General features: G+C 36.8%; 1 protein-coding gene across 3 annotated transcripts in view; it reads right to left on the bottom strand.

The window, feature by feature from the left end:
* GKAP1 (G kinase anchoring protein 1) overlaps nucleotides 1-18,843 on the bottom strand; it is an 87,636-nt gene that overhangs the window by 43,493 nt on the left and 25,300 nt on the right. For all 3 annotated transcript variants that reach the window (XM_046664345.1, XM_046664344.1, XM_046664346.1), the window contains one exon: nucleotides 16,837-16,859. In XM_046664345.1, coding sequence (XP_046520301.1) covers nucleotides 16,837-16,859 — 23 coding nt within the window. The remainder of the gene's footprint in view (nucleotides 1-16,836; nucleotides 16,860-18,843) is intronic.

Below are 18,843 nucleotides of genomic sequence, written 5' to 3'. Positions count from 1 at the left end.
TCTTAGCTTTAAATACAAACATAGGCTGAGAGCAAAGGGATGGAAGATGATACTCCAAGGAAATGGCAAGCAAAAGAAACTGGGTATAGCCATATTTATATCAGACAAAGCAGACTTCAAGATGAAAAAGACAATGAAAGACAAAGGTGGGTATTATATAATGATAAAAGGGACTTTCCACCAAGAAGACATAAGACTTATGAATATATATCCACCTAACACAGGAGCACCAAAGTATATGAAGCAAATATTAACAGACCTAAAGGGAGAAATCAACAGCAACACAATAATAGTAAGGGACCTTAACACCCCATTTACGTCAATGAACAGATCATCCAGACAGAAAGTCCACAAGAAAACCATGGCCTTAAATGAAACACTGTACTAGGTGGACTTAGTAGATACATAGAACATTTCATCCAAAAACAGCAGAATACATGTTCTTCTTAAGTGCACATGCAACATTCTCAAAGATAGATCATATGTTGGGAAAGAAAGCAAGCTTCAGAAAATTTAAGAAGACTGAAATCATTCCAAGCATCTTTTCTGACTACAATACTACGGAACTAGAAATCAATGACAAGAAGAAAGCTGGGAAAGTCATAAACATGTGAAGACTAAGCAACATGCTACTGAACAACCACTGGATCAACGAATAAATCTAAGGAGAAATTAAAAACTACCTAGAGACAAATGAAAATGAAAACACAATATAACAACTCTTATGGAATGCGGCAAAAATAGTACTACAAGGGAAATTTACAGTAGTACAGGCCTACCTCAACAAACAAGAAAAGTCTCAGATAAACAAGCCTACCCTATACCTAAAAGAACTAGAAAAAGAACACAGGCCAAAGTTAGTAGAAGGAAGGAACTAATAAAAATCAGAGCAGAAATAAACAAAATATTGACCAAAAAAACAATAGAAAGCATCAGTGAAACTAAGTAGAATGTACATTAGTGGGTGCCTAAGCTTGAGGGAGGGCAGGGCAGAAGAAGTATGATGAATGACTGGTAATGGGCACAAGGCTTCTTTTGCAGATGACGAAAACGTTCTAAAACTAGATTATGGTAATAGCTGCGCAACTCTGTAAAGGCACTAAAATCCACTGAATCGTACACTTAAAATGGATAGCTTTTATAGTATGTAAATTACACCTCAATAAAGCTGGTTTTTTTTAAATGTTACATCAGTCTTATTCATAATGGTCAAAAAAGAGAAGCAACCCAAATGTCTCAGGACGATGAATAAACAAACACATTGTGATATACTCACACCATGGAATACAATTTAGCAATGAAAAGGAAAAAACTACTGATACACACAACAACATGGATGAGCCTTCAAACACTTTGCTGACGGAAAGAGCCAGACAAAAGAATAACAAACTATATGCTTTATTTTAAATAAAGAAGCAAAACTAATCCATGATGACAGAAATCACAATAGCGGTTGCCTGTAGGGGGCATGAGCAAATGACTGGGATGGGGCAGAAGGGAACTTGCTGGTGTGATGGAAACGTTATCTTCATAGGGATGCAGGTCATACAAGTATATGAATGTGTCAAACCTCATCAAACTGCATGCACATTTATGACCTATGCATTCTATTGTGTGTAAATTATATTTCATTAAAAAAAAAAACCTGACTTCCCACTGAGTACCTAGTTCCTAACTGAAGAACACATCATTTACAAACTAAACTGACAAATATGAATGCCTTGATCAACAATTCCTTTCACATTTCCAAGGGCTCCAAGTCACCTCCTAGAAGAGTAGCCTCCCAACTTTACAGTTTTAAGATACCTTAATATACAGTAACACACAAACCTCAAAAATGCATCTATATGTGTTAATTCTCTTTTGCCACACAAGCACTTTGAATTATTCCAAGAGGAAATCTAAATAATAGTTCTTTAAATGAGCTATCATATTAAGGACGACATTACATTTGGGGTAAGTCTACTCTCTCTCCCCGAGGACAGACCCTGATGGACTCAAGTCTTGAACTTGACTTGAAATAATAATTTATTAAGCTCTTACCATGAAGTTAGTACTCTGTTATACATGGGCTACGCTCATGGAACTCACAATCTACTGAAAAATACAAAAAGTAACATATGACATAATAAACAATAATTAAATATACTTCTATACACTTCAGTGATGGCAAATACCTGTAAAGCATCAGCCACTTCTTCCTCTTTTATAAATGGCAAATATAATTAATTGATAGTGGCACTTTTTTTTGCTGAACAAGGCTGCAGTCTCAGAATTCTTCTTAATGCAGAGCTCCATAAAGGCCCTAACAATGTGCTTGAACTGGCAGAGGAAATAAAACCTATATGCCCCTACTACGAGTGTTGTAAAAATACAGAGAAGAAGTAGACCAAAAAAGGCTACAGGAGGTTTTAGTGAGAAGGCAGAACATTCATTCATTCATCAGCCAACATTCATTTACATTACCTACTAAATGACAGGAATTAGGGCTACTAGGGAAACTAAATCAACAAGATATGGTCCCAGATTTCCAAGAACTCAAATTCTAGTGAAGAAGCAAAACAATGATAAAACAGGGTGTTGAGTGCTATGAAATATACACAGGGGTTCCGGGCATCTAAATGAGACCATGATCAGGGAATGCTTCCAGGAAAAAGTGACTCTTCGGCCAAGTTGTGGAGCATAGCCAAATAAAAACTGACGGAAGGGGAGTCACATCACTAACGTGACAATATAGGTTGTTCTTCACTTTGCTCTCCCTTGCAACAACTAACAAGCATTCATGGAAGAGACACCATAAGAAAGATGGAAGGGTAGAACACACGGGTAGGCAAGGTAGTACGAAAAAATACAGTGTGTTCAGAAAAACTCTAAACACTTTTGCGCAGCTTTATGCAGAGTCAATCTTGAAATATGAGAAGAATTTTAAAAAGCAGTAAGGGAAGGGCAATGGCTAGGAGACTACTAGTTTCATAAATTCTCCTCTACCATTCGATTATTACTATATGCAGGTATTCCTAGGTAGAAATTTAAATTTAATGACGAACAAGCTCTAAAGAAATAACGGATCAAAGAAATAATCATTAATAGCTACTAAAAGTATTGAAAGAAAGTCTGACGGGAAACTTTATAATGGTTCATAACACCTGAACCCACTGATTAATGTTTTAAATAAATTTTTAATTTCAGAATAGTCTTAGATTTACAGAAAAGTTGAAAATAGTACAGTTTCCATATATCTCTCACCCAGTTTCCCCTGTTGATAACATCTTACATTATTATGATATATTTTATAACTAAGGAACCAACATTGGTACATTACTATAACTAGACTCTACAGTTACTCGTATTTTACTAGCTTTTCCCTAACGTCCTTTTTCTGTTCCAAGATTCTACCCAGGATATAGTATGTTTAGTTGTCATGTCTCCTTAACTTTCTCTGGTCCATGAAAGTTTCTCAGACTTTGTTTTTGATGACCTGGCTAGTTTTGAGAAATACTGGTCATACTGGTCAGGTATTTTATAGACTGTCTCTTGATTTGCGTTTATCTGATGTTTTTCTTATGGTTAGACTGGGGTTACGTGTTTTTTTTGGTGGTGGTGGGAATCACAGAGGTAGAGGCCATTCTCAACACATCATATCAAGGGTACATGCTATCAACATGATTTATCATTAATAATAATAACACTGATCACCTGGTCAAGGTCATGTTTTCCAGCTTTCTCCAGTGTAAAGTTACTTTCCTTCCCTTTCTGTACTCTACTCTTTGGAAGCAAGTTACTAAGTGCAGCCCACACTCACAGTGGGTGGAGAGAGTTAAGGTCCCTCTCCTGGAGGGGGAATATCTACATAAATTATTTGGAATTTTCCTATATGGGAGATTTGTCTCTTCTCTCCTATTTATTTATTTATTCAATCACTTATTTATATTAGTATCGACTCACAGATATATATACTTTATACTTTGAGAACCAATACTGTCTTATCTGTTTTGTTTATCAAATTGTCCAAGCTCTGGCAATTTGGAGGTATTTCAGGTTGGTTCCTATGTCCCTTTGACATGCCCCATCCTCCTGGGTGTTTTTTGAGTACTTCCTTACATTTTGGCACTACAAGGTGCTCCAGTCTCATCTTGTATATCTCCTGTTGCAACCCTAGAAGCAGCTTTTCTTCAAGGGATCCTGGTTCCTTTTATTGGAGAATGATAGAACCACCGATTAATTTTAACATCATAAAAATAACCAGACATTCTATGCCCCCTGATGTGATATGATAGGAAGCATATCACACTATCTAGGAGATATTCTTGCCTTCCTCATCGCCTCAAAAAAACTGAACTTGAAGCTATCAAGCCTCAAGAGCTAATTAACAGTTTACAAGAAATCCTGTAAATATGTAACCCTGAGATCCTTCAGTAATCACGTGATGTGCCATGAGGCGAAGCCATAGACAGCAACTGAGACTTGGGAGAGAAATGAAAAGCCCCAAAGATACATAAATCCCTGGATCCAGTCAACTATGAGGCCAGCACTCTCCCTATTCTTCCATTGTTTGATTATATGAAGCAAATAAGCATTTCTCTTTTGCTTATTCTGGACTGAGTCAGACTTCTGTTACTTAAAACCAACTAGAGCTAACAAATACAATAAATACAGATAAAGGAAAAGCATGGAAACAAAAATGAGTTTCACACATTGAAAGCAGTAGGAAACAGTTGACTTGCTTAGATGAAGTCAGATTTTAGGTGGTATTTTTAAAAGCCAGGTAGAATGTACTTGCTTTTAAAATTTAATGCTCTAACCTACTACTACTCTCCTGTGTTTTGGTACTATTACCTATAGGGTTAACTTTTTAGCATGTAATATTTATTTCAATCACACACTGATCTTTTAACATAATTTTAGAAATCAACAGATCTACCCTTTCTTTTCAGTTAATATAAATAGGGCCTAATTGGGGCCGGCCCAGTGGCGCAGCAGTTAAGTTCACACGTTCCCCTTTGGTGGCTCGGGGATCACCGGTTCAGATCTCGGGTGCGGACATGGCACCACTCATCATCAAGCCATGCTATGGCAGGCATCCCACATATAAAGTAGAGGAAGATGGGCATGGATGTTAGCTCAGGGCCAGTCTTCCTCAGTGAAAAGAGGAGGATTGGCAGCAGATGTTAGCTCAGGGCTGATCTTCCTCAAAAAAAAAAAAAAAGATAAATAGGGCCTAAATTAACCTGAGAACAAGTTTAGCTAGCAGTTAGAGGAATATACAGGCAGTTCAAGTACTCCTTATCATCCAGCAATAAAGTAAAAAACCTTTTCCCCTTTGAATTTTATCCAGTAAATATCTGATTTAAGAGGAGGTGGTGAAATGCATATTGTTCTTAACAGATGTTAGAAATTCTAGAGTATCTATGAAAATCTTTTGGCATAAGTAACATATTAAAGATGGAAAAAAATAAGTCAGTTATTGAGTACACAATGTACCAAAGACTAGTACATTTTTCTTTTTTAAGATTTTTAAAAATTTTTTTCCTTCTTCTCCCCAAAGCCCCCCAGTACATAGTAATATATTTTTAGTTGTGGGTCCTTCTAGTTACGGCATATGGGACACCACCTCAGCAGAGCTTGATGAGTGGGTGCTAGGGCCACACCCAGGATTCAAACCGACGAAACCCTGGGCTGCCTAAGCAGAGAGCGGGAACTTAACCACTCGGCCACAGGGATGGCCCCAAGACTAGCACATTTTTAGGAGTAGAAAACATATCCCATTTTAGAGTTGAAATCAGAATTTTTTTTTCAGTCTTTTTTGAACTCTCTGAAAAAATGCTTTTCTAAATTCCTAGAGCAATAGAACAACCACTGCAACATTTAAATATTCAAGTCCCAGAAAGTAACACCTCTAATGGAATGGAGCTATGCCATATTTTTAACAAGTGTGAAAAGATGATGTGATTACATATACTTCTAACCAATTTCCTAAAGCAGTTACATAAGAAATAAATTAGACTGTGTTTACTAATATAGAAAAGGTCTTAATCATTAGGATTATTCAAAGTGAATTTTATGACATCAAATTATTTAATAACAGAAGACAATTAGAACACAGTTCTAAAATTACCATGAAAAACAAAATATATGCTATGTCACATACATATGGTGTTTTAAATACAACTCAGATTGAATATATTAAGTAGATGAGATCCTGTCAGTCTGCATTGTTTTTCAAATCAGAAAATAAGAAAAAGTAAGCATGGAACAGTTTATAAAAATTATTTTTCCCTCCACTATCAGTTGCTGATAGTCTCTTAGGAATAGGGTGTTCCATTTGTACCTGCTTTCTCATTTGCATAAAGCTATCCTCCAGATAAATCAGTGGGTAAAAGAAAAAACTGGAATCAGTTCACAAGTACATTTTCTACTTTCAAACATAAAATTAATACCCAATCTATATTTGTGGTTGTTTAAATTTCAGTATAAGAAATGGTGACAGTGGTTTTTAAATAACTTAAACTCAAACTGTTCCAGAAAATTGAGAAAGATGGAGAACTCCCTAACACATTCTATGAAGCCAACATCACTCTGATCCCCAAACCTGACAAGGACAACACAAAGAAGGAGAACTACAGGCCGATATCACTGATGAACATAGATGCAAAAATCCTCAACAAAATTTTGGCAAACCGATTACAGCAATACATCAAAAAGATTATACACCATGATCAAGTGGGATTTATACCAGGGACACAGGGATGGTTCAACATCCGCAAGTCAATCAACGTGATACACTACATCAACAAAATGAAAAACAAAAACCACATGATCATCTCAATAGATGCAGAGAAAGCATTCAACAAGATCCAACACCCATTTATGATAAAAACCCTCAGTAAAATGGGTATAGAAGGAAAGTACCTCAACATAATAGAGGCCATATATGATAGACCCACAGCCAACATCATACTCAATGGACAAAAGCTGAAAGCCATCCCTCTGAGGACAGGAACAAGACAAGGGTGCCCACTTTCACCACTCCTATTCAACATAGTACTGGAGGTGCTGGCCAGAGCAATTCGGCAGGAAAAAGAAATAAAAGGAATCCAAATAGGTAACGAAGAAGTAAAACTCTCGTTGTTTGCAGACGACATGATCTTATACATAGAAAACCCCAAAGAATCCACAGAAAAACTATTAGAAATAATCAACAACTACAGCAAAGTAGCAGGGTATAAAATTAACGTGCATAAATCAGTAGCATTTCTATACACTAACAATAAACTAACAGAAAAAGAACTCAAGAACTCTATCCCATTCACAATCGCAACGAAAAGAATAAAATACCTTGGGATAAACTTAACCAAGGAAGTGAAGGATCTATACAATGAAAACTACAAGACTTTCTTGAAAGAAATAGGCGATGACATAAAGAGATGGAAAAACATTCCTTGCACATGGATTGGAAGAATAAACATAGTTAAAATGTCCATACTACCTAAAGCAATCTACAGATTCAATGCTATCCCAATCAGAATCCCAAGAACATTCTTCACAGAAATTGAACAAACAATCCTAAAATTCATATGGGGGAACAAAAGACCGCGAATTGCTAAAGCAATCCTGAGCAAGAAAAACAAAGCCGGCGGAATCACAATCCCCGATTTCAAAACATACTACAAAGCTACAGTGATCAAAACAGCATGGTACTGGTACAAAAACAGGTCCACAGATCAATGGAACAGAATTGAAAGCCCAGAGATAAAACCACACATCTATGGACAGCTAATCTTCGACAAAGGAGCAGAGGGCCTACAATGGAGAAAAGAAAGTCTCTTCAACAAATGGTGCTGGGAAAACTGGACAGCCACATGCAAAAGATTGAAAATTGACCATTCTTTTTCAGCACACACCAAAATAAACTCAAAATGGATCAAAGACCTAAAGATTAGGCCTGAGACAATAAGTCTTTTGGAAGAGAATATAGGCAGTACACTCTTTGACATCAGTTTCAAAAGAATCTTTTCGGACACTGTAACTCCTCAGTTGAGGGAAACAATAGAAAGAATAAACAAATGGGACTTCATCAGACTAAAGAGCTTCTTCAAGGCAAGGGAAAACAGGATTGAAACAAAAAAACAGCTCACTAATTGGGAAAAAATATTTACAAGCCACTTATCCGACAAAGGGTTAATCTCCATAATATACAAAGAACTCACACTGCTTAACAACAAAAAAACAAACAACCCGATCAAAAAATGGGCAGAGGACATGAACAGACATTTCTCAAAAGAAGATATGAATATGGCCAATAGACACATGAAAAGATGTTCATCATCGCTAATCATCAGGGAAATGCAAATCAAAACTACACTAAGATATCACCTTACCCCCATTAGATTGGCAAAAACATCCAAAACCAAGAACGACAAATGTTGGAGAGGTTGTGGAGAAAGAGGAACCCTCATACACTGTTGGTGGGAATGCAAACTGGTACAGCCACTATGGAAAACAGTATGGAGATTTCTCAAAAAGTTAAAAATAGAAATACCCTATGACCCAGCCATCCCATTACTGGGTATCTATCCTAAGAACCTGATATCAGATATCTCAAGAGTCCGTTGCACCCCTATGTTCATCGCAGCATTATTTACAATAGCCAAGACGTGGAACCAGCCTACATGCCCAGAAACTGATGATTGGATAAAGAAGATGTGGTATATATACAGAATGGAATACTACTCAGCCATAAGAAAAGACGAAATTGGCCCATTCACAACAACGTGGATGGACCTCGAGGGCATTATGTTAAGCGAAATAAGTCAGTCAGAGAAAGACGAACTCTATATGACTCCACTCATAGGTGGAAATTAGTATATTGAGAAGGAGATCTGATCGGTGGTTACCAGGGAAAAGGGGGGGTGGGGGGAGGGTACGGAGGGGGAAGTGGTGTACCCACAACATGACTAACAAAAATGTACAACTGAAATCTCACAAGGTTGTAATCTATCATAACATTAATAAAAAAATAAATAAATAACTTAAGAACTTTTACCATCTGTTTTAACAACAAATCAATTTTGTGTTTGTATGCACAGTTAAGGACTATGTTATTAACATAGTCACAGAGTTATTTAGATTTGGTTTTCTCGGAGATGAGTTTCATTTCCCTGACCTATTAAGCAAATGCCTGAAACAACAACAACAACAACTGTATATATACACACATTCTAAAGTGAAATCAAGGAACATCTGACCATAAAAAAATCAGCCAATGAAATTACTAACAAGAATATATACATAATAGAAGAATAATGAAACTTTCATATTATTAACTAAAGAAGCCAAAAGAACTCTAACATTTTATTAGTATCTTGTTCTCCAAAGTTAGAAGATATTTTACAGTAGTATCATCTTCCAATTTTAAAAGATTTGTAGAGGCTATACTGTAGTCTTAAAAAAAAACGTAACTAATAACACAAGGAAGTTACGTGTGGGCTGCTCTACCCTCTAATGGTGAATGGTAAGTGAAGTCTATGATAAGGTTAATCTCACCCATGGGTATAAACTATAGAATCACAGCTTACCTCACAGTTTCCTTAATTCCAAAATATCTTGAAACATGGTTTCAGGATGTTTTTAATAAAGACTAAAATATAGACAGGAGCATTAGACCACTTTTCCCTAAAATTTTAAGCTTATGTATGGCAACATTTTGGCCTTCTCACACACACACAAATTAGGATGCTAAAGCCAAATGATATTACACTTCTTGAAAATAATCATAATTTTATTCTACTATGATATATTTTATATCCTTATAATTGCCAGAAACATGATTGAGTTCACTCTTGACAAACCTATGGCTTTAAATAGCTATGTCTCAAAAAAGATTTACTGGGGCTGGCCCTGCGGCCTAGCTGTTAAGTTTACTACACTCCACTTAGCAGCCTGGATTTGGTTCCTGGGTGCAGACCTACATCACTTGTCAGTAGCCATGCTGTGGCAGCGACCCACATACAAATTAGAGGAAGACTGGCACAGATGTTAGCTCATGGAGAATCTTCCTCAGGAGAAAAAAAAAAAAAAAACAAAAAAAAAACCCAGATTTACTGATAAACATTAAAGTATCATTCTTGATCTAAACGGAGTATGTCAGAAACATAGTGGAGAAAGCTGTTCCCTTTATCTTTCCCCATTTGAATTACAACTAAACAAACATCCACTGACCAACAGAGGATACCCACATAGCACAAGAGGCTGTCTGAGAGACTCATGCAGCTATACATCTGAAGGTGGATGGACTGGGTCCCCAGGAAGCAGTGGAGATAAGCAAGCACTCCCCTAGCTCTTCCCGCAGCAGTGAGCCAGGTCACAGGTCTTCACACAATGGCCGGCACTACCAAACAGGAGGCAAGGACAGCCCAGCCTGAGGGCAAATGCTATCCTGGCTGGCAGGAGTGTGGACTGTGGCACCGCAGCCCTGCCAGTGGGAAAGTGCCTCAGCGTGACTGTGAGAGGTGGCAACAGCCCTGCACACGAGCACAAATGCTTTCCCAGCTGCCAGGAGTGCCCACTATGCCACCATGGCCCTGCAAGGGGGAATGTGCCTCAGCATGACTGTAAGAAGAGGTAGCAGCAGCCCTGCACATGCATGCAAATACTTTCCTGGCCAGCAAGAGCATCCACTGTGCTGCCACAGCCCTAACAAGTAGTCCTGGCTTGCACCTTGCAAAGAAGCCCCACCCACCAAGCACAGCAGCCAGTGCCACTGTAAGCAGAGGCAGCGGCAATCTGGAATGCACACCAATGCTACCCCAGCCTATGGGAGCACCCACTGTACCTGCACAACTTCCAGTAGATGGGGTGGGAACAGAAACACAGCTCCTGCTTCCTCCCAGCAGTAGCAGGTGGAATCTGTGACCTGATACTACCACAAATGTGCTAGCAAAGGATCAGTTCACCAAACACCATGAAAAATTACAGTAACACTTCAGAGCAGAAGAAAAATGACAAGTCTCCAGAAACCAATCCTGAAGTCACAGAAATTTACAATATAAATGACAGAGAATTCAAAAGAGCTGCCATAAAGAATCTCAACAAGTTACAAGAAAACTCAAAAAGACAGTTCAATGAGCTCAGGAACAAAATTAATGAGTAGAGGGAGCATTTCACCAAAGTGATTGAAATTATAAAAAACAAAATGCCAGAAATTTTGGATATGAAGACACAATCAACGAGATAAAAAATAACCCGGAATCCTTAAAAAAATAGAGCTGATGTTATAGAGCACAGAATTAGTGGTTCAGAGGACAGAAATAGAGAAATGCTTCAGGTGGAGGAGAGAGAACTAAGATATTTTTAAAAATGAAGGAATTCCTCAAGAAATATCCAACTCAATTAGGAGAAGCAACATAAGGATTACAGGTATTCCAGAGGGAGAAGTGAGGGAGAAAGGAGCAGAGAGCTTGTTAAAAGAAATAATAGCTGGAAACTTCCGAAACCTGCGGAAAGAACTGGACTTAATGAAGCCAATAGAACTCCTAATTACATCAATGCAAAAGACCTTCTCCAAGGCATACAATAGTAAAACTAGCAAAAGTTAATGACAAAGAAAAAAATATTAAGGGCAGCAAGGCAAAAAAAAATAACATACAAAGGAACCCCTATCACGCTTTCAGCGGATTTCTCAATAGAAACTTTACAGGCTAGGAGAGAAGTGAATGATATATTCAAAATACTGAAAGACAAAAACTATCAGCCAAAAATCCTTCAGATAAAATGGAAAACTACAAGCTTCCCCAGATAAACAAAAGCTGAGGGAGTTCATCGCCACTAGACTCCCCTTACAAGAAATGATAAAGGAAGCCCTCATATCTGAAACAAGAAGCCAAAGGTCTACAATGCCTTGAGCTAGGAGATAAATAGACAAAATCAAAAGACTGCAGCTCTCTATCAGAACAGGTTAGCAAACAGTTAATTGTAACATAAAAGATAGAGGAAAGAAAGCATCAAAAATAACTATAAACACTGCAATTTAGGCACAAATCACACAACAGAATAATTTGTGACAACTCGGAAGGGGAAGATAAAAGGGATGGAACCTACTTAGGCTAATGGAGCTAAGAGGCTATCAGAAAATGGCCTATCTCATCTATGAGATCTTTTATACAAACATCATGGTAACCACTAAACAAAAATCAGAACAGAGCCACAATTCATAAATAAAGAGAAAACTGAGAAAACCACCACAGAAAAGCACCAAACTCAAATGGCAGTCAGAAATATAAGGGAAAAGAAACAACAGAAATATAGAACTGGAAAACAAGAGATAAAATGAAAATATTAAGCCCTCATAGATCAATAATCACTCTAAATGTAAACAGATTAAATTCTCCAATAGAAACACACAGAGTGGCTGGATGGATTAAAAAACAAGACCCAACAATATACTGCCTCCAGGAAACATAGCTCAGCTCTAAAGACGAACACAGGCTCAGAGGGAAGACAATACTCAAAGCAAATGGTAAACAAAAGAAAGCTGGTGTTGCCATACTATATAAGACAAAGCAGAATTCAAGATAAAAATGACAATGAGAAACAAAGAGGGGCAGTACATAATCATAAAAGGACTTTCCACCAAGAAGACATAACACTTATGAATATACAGGCACCTAACACAGGAGCACCAAAATATATAAACCGACTATTAGCAGATCTAAAGAGAGAAATTAACAGTAACACAATAAGGTTGTTGACGGGACTCAACAACCCACTTATCAATGGACAGATCATCCAGAGAGAAAGTCAACAAGGAAATAGTGGATTAAAATGAAACACTTGAGCAGATGGACTTAACAGATATATAGAGAACATTCCATCCAAAACAGCAGAATACACATTCTTCTATTCTCAAAGACAGACCTTATGATGGGAAACAAGGCAAGCTCAATAAATTTAAGAAGAGGAAATCATATCAAGCATCTTTTCCAACCACAGTGCTATGAAACTGGAAATCCACTACAAGAAAAAAGCTGGGAAAGTCACAAATATCTGGAGACTAAACAACATGCTACTGAACAACCACTGGATCAATGAAGAAATCAAAGGAGAAATCAAAAAATACCTGGAGACAAATGAAAATGTCTCCATACCAACATTTATGGGATGCAACAAAAGCAGTTATAAGACAGAAATTCATAGCAATACAGGCCCACCTCAACAAACAAGAAAAATCTCAAATAACTAATCCTAAACTACACCTAACATAACTAGAAAAAGAAAAACAAACAAATCCCAAAGTCATCAGAAGGAGGGAAATAATAAAAATTAGAGCAGAAATAAATGAAATAGAGACTAAGAAAACAATAGAGAGGATTAATGAGACTAAGAGCTGGTTCTTTGAGAAGATAAACAAAATTGATAAACCCGTGGCCAGACTCACTAAGAAAAAAGGAGAGAATGCTCAAATAAATAAAATTAGAAATGAAAGAGGAGAAATAACAATGGATACCACATAAATACAAAGGATTATAAGAGAATAGTATGAAAAACTATATGCCAACTTATAATAGATAAATCCTTAGACTCATATAACCTCCCAACACTGAATTAAGAAGAAAGAGAGCATGTGAATAGACCAATTACAAGTAAAGAAACTGAGACAATAATCAAAAACCTCACCAAAAACAAAAGCCCAGGACCAGATTTCTTCTCTGAAGAATTCTACCAAACATTCAAAGAAGATTTAGGGCCAGCTCCATGGCACAGTGGTTAAGTTAGGTACACTCCGCTTCAGTGGCCCGGATTCACAGGTTCAGATCCCAGGACGTAACTACACCACTTGTCATGCCATGCTGTGGTGGCGACCCACACATAAAGTGGAGGAGGACTGGCACAGATGTTACCTCAGGGCTGATCTTCCTCAAGAAAAAAACAAAAGATTTAATACCTATCCTTCTCAAACTATCCAAAAAACTGAAGAAGATGGGACACTTCCTAACTTATCCTATGAGGCCAACATCACCCTAATCCCAAAGCCAGACATGGACAACACAAAGAAGGAAAATTAAAGGCCAATAGTGCTGATGAAAAATAGATACAAAAATCCTCAACAAAATACTGGCAAACCGAATACAGCAATACATTAAAAGGATCATACACCATGATCAAGGGGGACTTATGCCAGGGACACAGGGATAGTTCAACATCCACAAGTCAATCGAAGTGATACACCACATTAACAAAATGAGGAATAAAAATCACATGATCATCTCAATAGATGCAGAGAAAGCATTTGACAAGATACAGCATCTATTTATGATAAAAACTCTCAATAAAGTGAGTACAGAAGGAAAGTACCTCAATATGATAAAGACCACATATGACAAACCCCACAGCCAACATCATACTCAATGGTGAAAAAGTGAAAGCCATCCCTCTGACAGCAGGAACAAGACAAGGGTGCCCACTCTCACCACTCCTATTCAACATAGTACTGGAGGTTTTGGCCAGAGCAACCAGGCAAGAAAAAGAAAGAAAACAGATCCAAACTAGAAAGGAAGAAGTAAAACTCTCGCTGTTTGCAGATGACATGATTCTATATATAGAAAACCCTAAAGAATCCATCAGAAAACTATTATAAATAATCAAAAACTACAGCAAAGTTGTAGGGTACAAAAAAAAAAAACTTAGAAAATCAGTTGCATTTCTACACACTAATAACGAACTAGCAGAAAGAGAAAAATACAATCCCATTTACAATCGCAACAAAAAGAATAAAATATCTAGGAATAAATTGAACCAAAGAGGTGTGAGACCTATACACTGAAAACTAAGACATTATTGAAAGAAACTGAAGAATATATAAAGAAATGGAAAGATATTCCAGGCTCATGGATTAGAAGAATAAACATAGTTAAAATGTCCATATTATCTAAAGCAATCTCCAGATTCAATGCAATCCTAATCAGAAGCCCAATGACCTTCTTGATGGAAATAGACCAAAGAATCCTAAAATTTATATGCAACAAGAAAGACCCCAAATAGCCAAAGTAATCTTGAGAAAAAAGAACAAAGCTGGAGGCATCACAATCCCTGATTTCAAAATATACTACAAAGCTAAAATAATCAAAACAGCACAGTACTGGCACAAAAACTGACACACAGATGAGTGGAACAGAACTGAAAGCCCAGAAATAAAACCACACATCTACGGACAGCTAATCTTCGACAAAGGAGCCAAGAACATACAGTGGAGAAAGGAAAGTCTCTTCAATAAATGGTGTTGGGAAAACTGGACAGCCACATGCAAAAGAATGAAGGTAGACAAGTATCTTATACCATACACAAAAATTAACTCAAAATGGATTAAAGACTTGAAGGTAAGACCTGAAACCATAAAACTCATAGAAGAACATATAGGCAGCACACTCTTTGACATCGGTCTTAGCAGTATCTTTTCAAATACCACGTCTACCCAGGAAAGGGAAACAAAAGAAAAAAATAAACAAATTGGACTACATCAGACTAAAAATCTTCTGCAAAGCAAGGAAACCAAGAAGAAAACGAAAAGACAACCTAACCCACCAACTGGGAGAAAATATTGGTAAATCATATATCTGACAAGGGGTTAATTTCCAAAATATATAAATAACTCACACAACTCAACAACAACAAAACAAACAACCCGATCAAAAAATGGGCAGAGGATATGAACAGTTTTCCAAAGAAAATATACAAGTGGCCAACAGGCACATGAAAAGATGTTCAACATCACTAATTATCAGGGAAATGCAAATCAAAACCACAATGAGATATCACCATGCACCTGTCAGAATGGTTATAATTACCAAGACAAAAAGTAACAAATATTAGAGAGGACATGGAGAAAAGGGAACCCTCATACACTGCTGATGGGAATGCAAACTGGTGCAGCCACTACGGAAAACAGAATGAAGATTTCTCAAAAAATTAAAAATAGACATAGCATACGATCCAGCTATCCCACTACTAGGTATTTATCCAAAGAATTTTAAATCAACAATTCAAATAGATTTATGCATCTCTATGTTCACTGCAACATTAGTCACAATAGCCAAGGCATGGAAGTAACCCAAGTATCCTTCAACTGCTGAATGGATAGAGAAGATGTGTTATCTACATACAATGGAATACTACTCAGCCATTAAAAAAGACAAAATAGGGGCTGGTCTTGGGGCGTAGTGGCTAAGTTGGCGCACTCTGTTTCGGCAGCTCAGGGTTTGCAGGTTCAGATCCCGGGGTGAACCTACACACCAGTCATGAAAGCCATGCTGTGGTGGTGTCCCACATACAAAATAGAGGAAGATTGGCACAGATGTTAGCTCAGGGCTAATCTTCCTCAAGCAAAAAGAGGAAGAATGGCAACAGATGTTAGCTCATGACCAAGCTTTCTCACCAAAAAAAAAAAAAAGACAAAATTGTCCCATTTGCAACAACATGGAAGGATCTTGAGGGTATGATGTTAAGTGAAATAAGCCAGACAGAGAAAGACAAACACTGCATGACTTCACTCATATATGGAAGATAAACAAACACATGGATAAAGAGAACATATTAGTGGTTACCAGAGGGGAACAGGATCGGGGAGGGTAGGGTGAAAGGGATAAAGGGGCATATATGTATGGTGACAGATAAAAATAAGACTATTGGTGGTGAACACGATGCAGTCTATACAGAAACTGATAAACAATAATGTACACCTGAAATTACACATTATAAACCATTATGACCTCAACTAAAAAATATATGTATTATTCTTAAAATCATCGTGTTTTCCAGAATAAAGATAGTCACAGTAACACTTACCTCAGTCTTTTTACTAATGTGATCTGTAAAGGAAAAAAAAAATGATGAGACTTCATTGAAGAAATTAAAGTATTTTAATAGGTAAAAAAATACTTAAAGTAATTGCAAAGAATTTCAAAATTATAATAAGAGTTATAGAAGTCTTTTGGGGGTTATCTAGGACTCGTCATATTTACTTTCCCAGGGATAAGATATTAAAATTAAGTTTGTAATTACTAATTTGCTCTAGTCAGAGACTAGGTCTTATTATCCCAGCAAATGCCACACATATGAAGCAGTATTATTAAATTTTAAACATTTGAATTCCATATAATTTAAGGTTTTGGTTTCATGTAATTTTTTGGCCGGGGGAGACTTGAGTGGGGACAAATCTGTTTAAAATCAAACCACAGGGTACTATAACTGCAAAAACTGTACAGATCACTGCCTTTGTGGAATAAAATAAAAAGTAGAGTAGTAATTTGTGTCCTTTAAAACCATTAGCTAGTGTTTTAATTTTAAAAATATACCTTACAGTGATTTGATAATACTATGAAAAAACTCCTAAAAATTGATGTATATTTCTAGAATGAACACCCAAAAGAAGCTGTAACATATTTATCAAGATTAAACAAATCAGTAACAACACAGCATTTCTGGAAAGGGATTACAGAATGAGGAAAAAGAAGACATAATGGAATCCACACAGATATAAGGCTGAAACTAAAGTACAAAGAGGGAGCAAGCGTTCTTATTTAAATTGGAGATGATGAGGATATCTAATATTTAACAATGCTTCTTGCACACAGCAGAAATTTTCCATCCTCAAAGACTAAAAATCATCTAATAGAATAGCTTTCTTACAATTGAGGATCTAAAAGCTAGTCCAGTTCTCTGAAGTATCCATCGATCAGAATAGAGTCCATAAACACAATAAATGTGAAAATCACAAGTTTCAGATCAAACTACCGAATTATAGTACAGTCATTCTTCTAGCATGTTCTACTTAGCATACAATGTGATGCCAGAACCCAAGAAAGAATCATGACTGTGTTAATCATGTCTTGTAATACTTCTGTAGCTTCCTTTAACAGTATCACACACTGATATCTTTCTTAATCCATCTAATAAATTTACATAGCACTTAAAATATCAAACATATGGAAAATAAATTAGGAGTTTTAAAAAGCATTCTTTGCATGTTTCTGCCTAGTTTTTAATGAAATATATTTCTTACATAAAATCTTTCTTAAACTAGAAATTTTATTTTAACATAAATCTTTTTTTTTCCCCTGAGGAAGATTAGCCCTGAGCTAACATCCGTGCCAATCCTCCTCCACTTTACACGTAGGTCGCTGCCACAGCATGGCTGACAAGTGGTGTAGGTCTGTGCCCACAATTCGAACCTGTGAACCTGGGCTTCCAAAGCAGAGAGTGCTGAACTTAACCACTATGCCATGGGGCCGGCCCCCATATATCTATTTTCTTAACCCCAAAACAAAGCAACTTAATCAGAGAGGCAGACTGCAGGAAAAACTTTCCTGATCCTTAAAGGAAAGCAATATAATCTTCTAAACTTACTCTTAATTTCACAGATAAGCTTGTTTCCGAAAACAGTAAAGTATTTAGGCTTTTTTTTTTTTAGATTATTGCCGGGGTATTATTAATCCTCATGGAACAAATGCCCACTGTAGCGTCAAGGCTAAATTCATATTAATCAAATAGATTGCTATGTAAATGAACAAACAGCTGTTCATCTGGTCACCAACTATTTTGATTGATATAAGAACAGTGTTGTTCAATACGATTTTCTGTGATGATGGTAATGTTCTAGATCTGTGCTGTCTAATATGGAAGCTACTAGTCACAAGTGGCTACTGAGCATGTGAAATGTAGCTAATGCAACTAAGGAATTTCTTATTTTAGTTTTTCTTTATTAATTTACCTTTAAGCTGCCATACATGAATAGTGGCTACTATATTATACAGTACTGATTTAGGGTTTTCACCATTTCCCATATCAAAAACA

Source organism: Equus quagga, chromosome 6 (assembly GCF_021613505.1).
Source record: "Equus quagga isolate Etosha38 chromosome 6, UCLA_HA_Equagga_1.0, whole genome shotgun sequence".
NCBI lineage: Eukaryota > Metazoa > Chordata > Mammalia > Perissodactyla > Equidae > Equus > Equus quagga.
The sequence above is the reverse complement of the archived record's forward strand: the minus strand, read 5'-3'. Positions and strand labels throughout refer to the sequence as shown.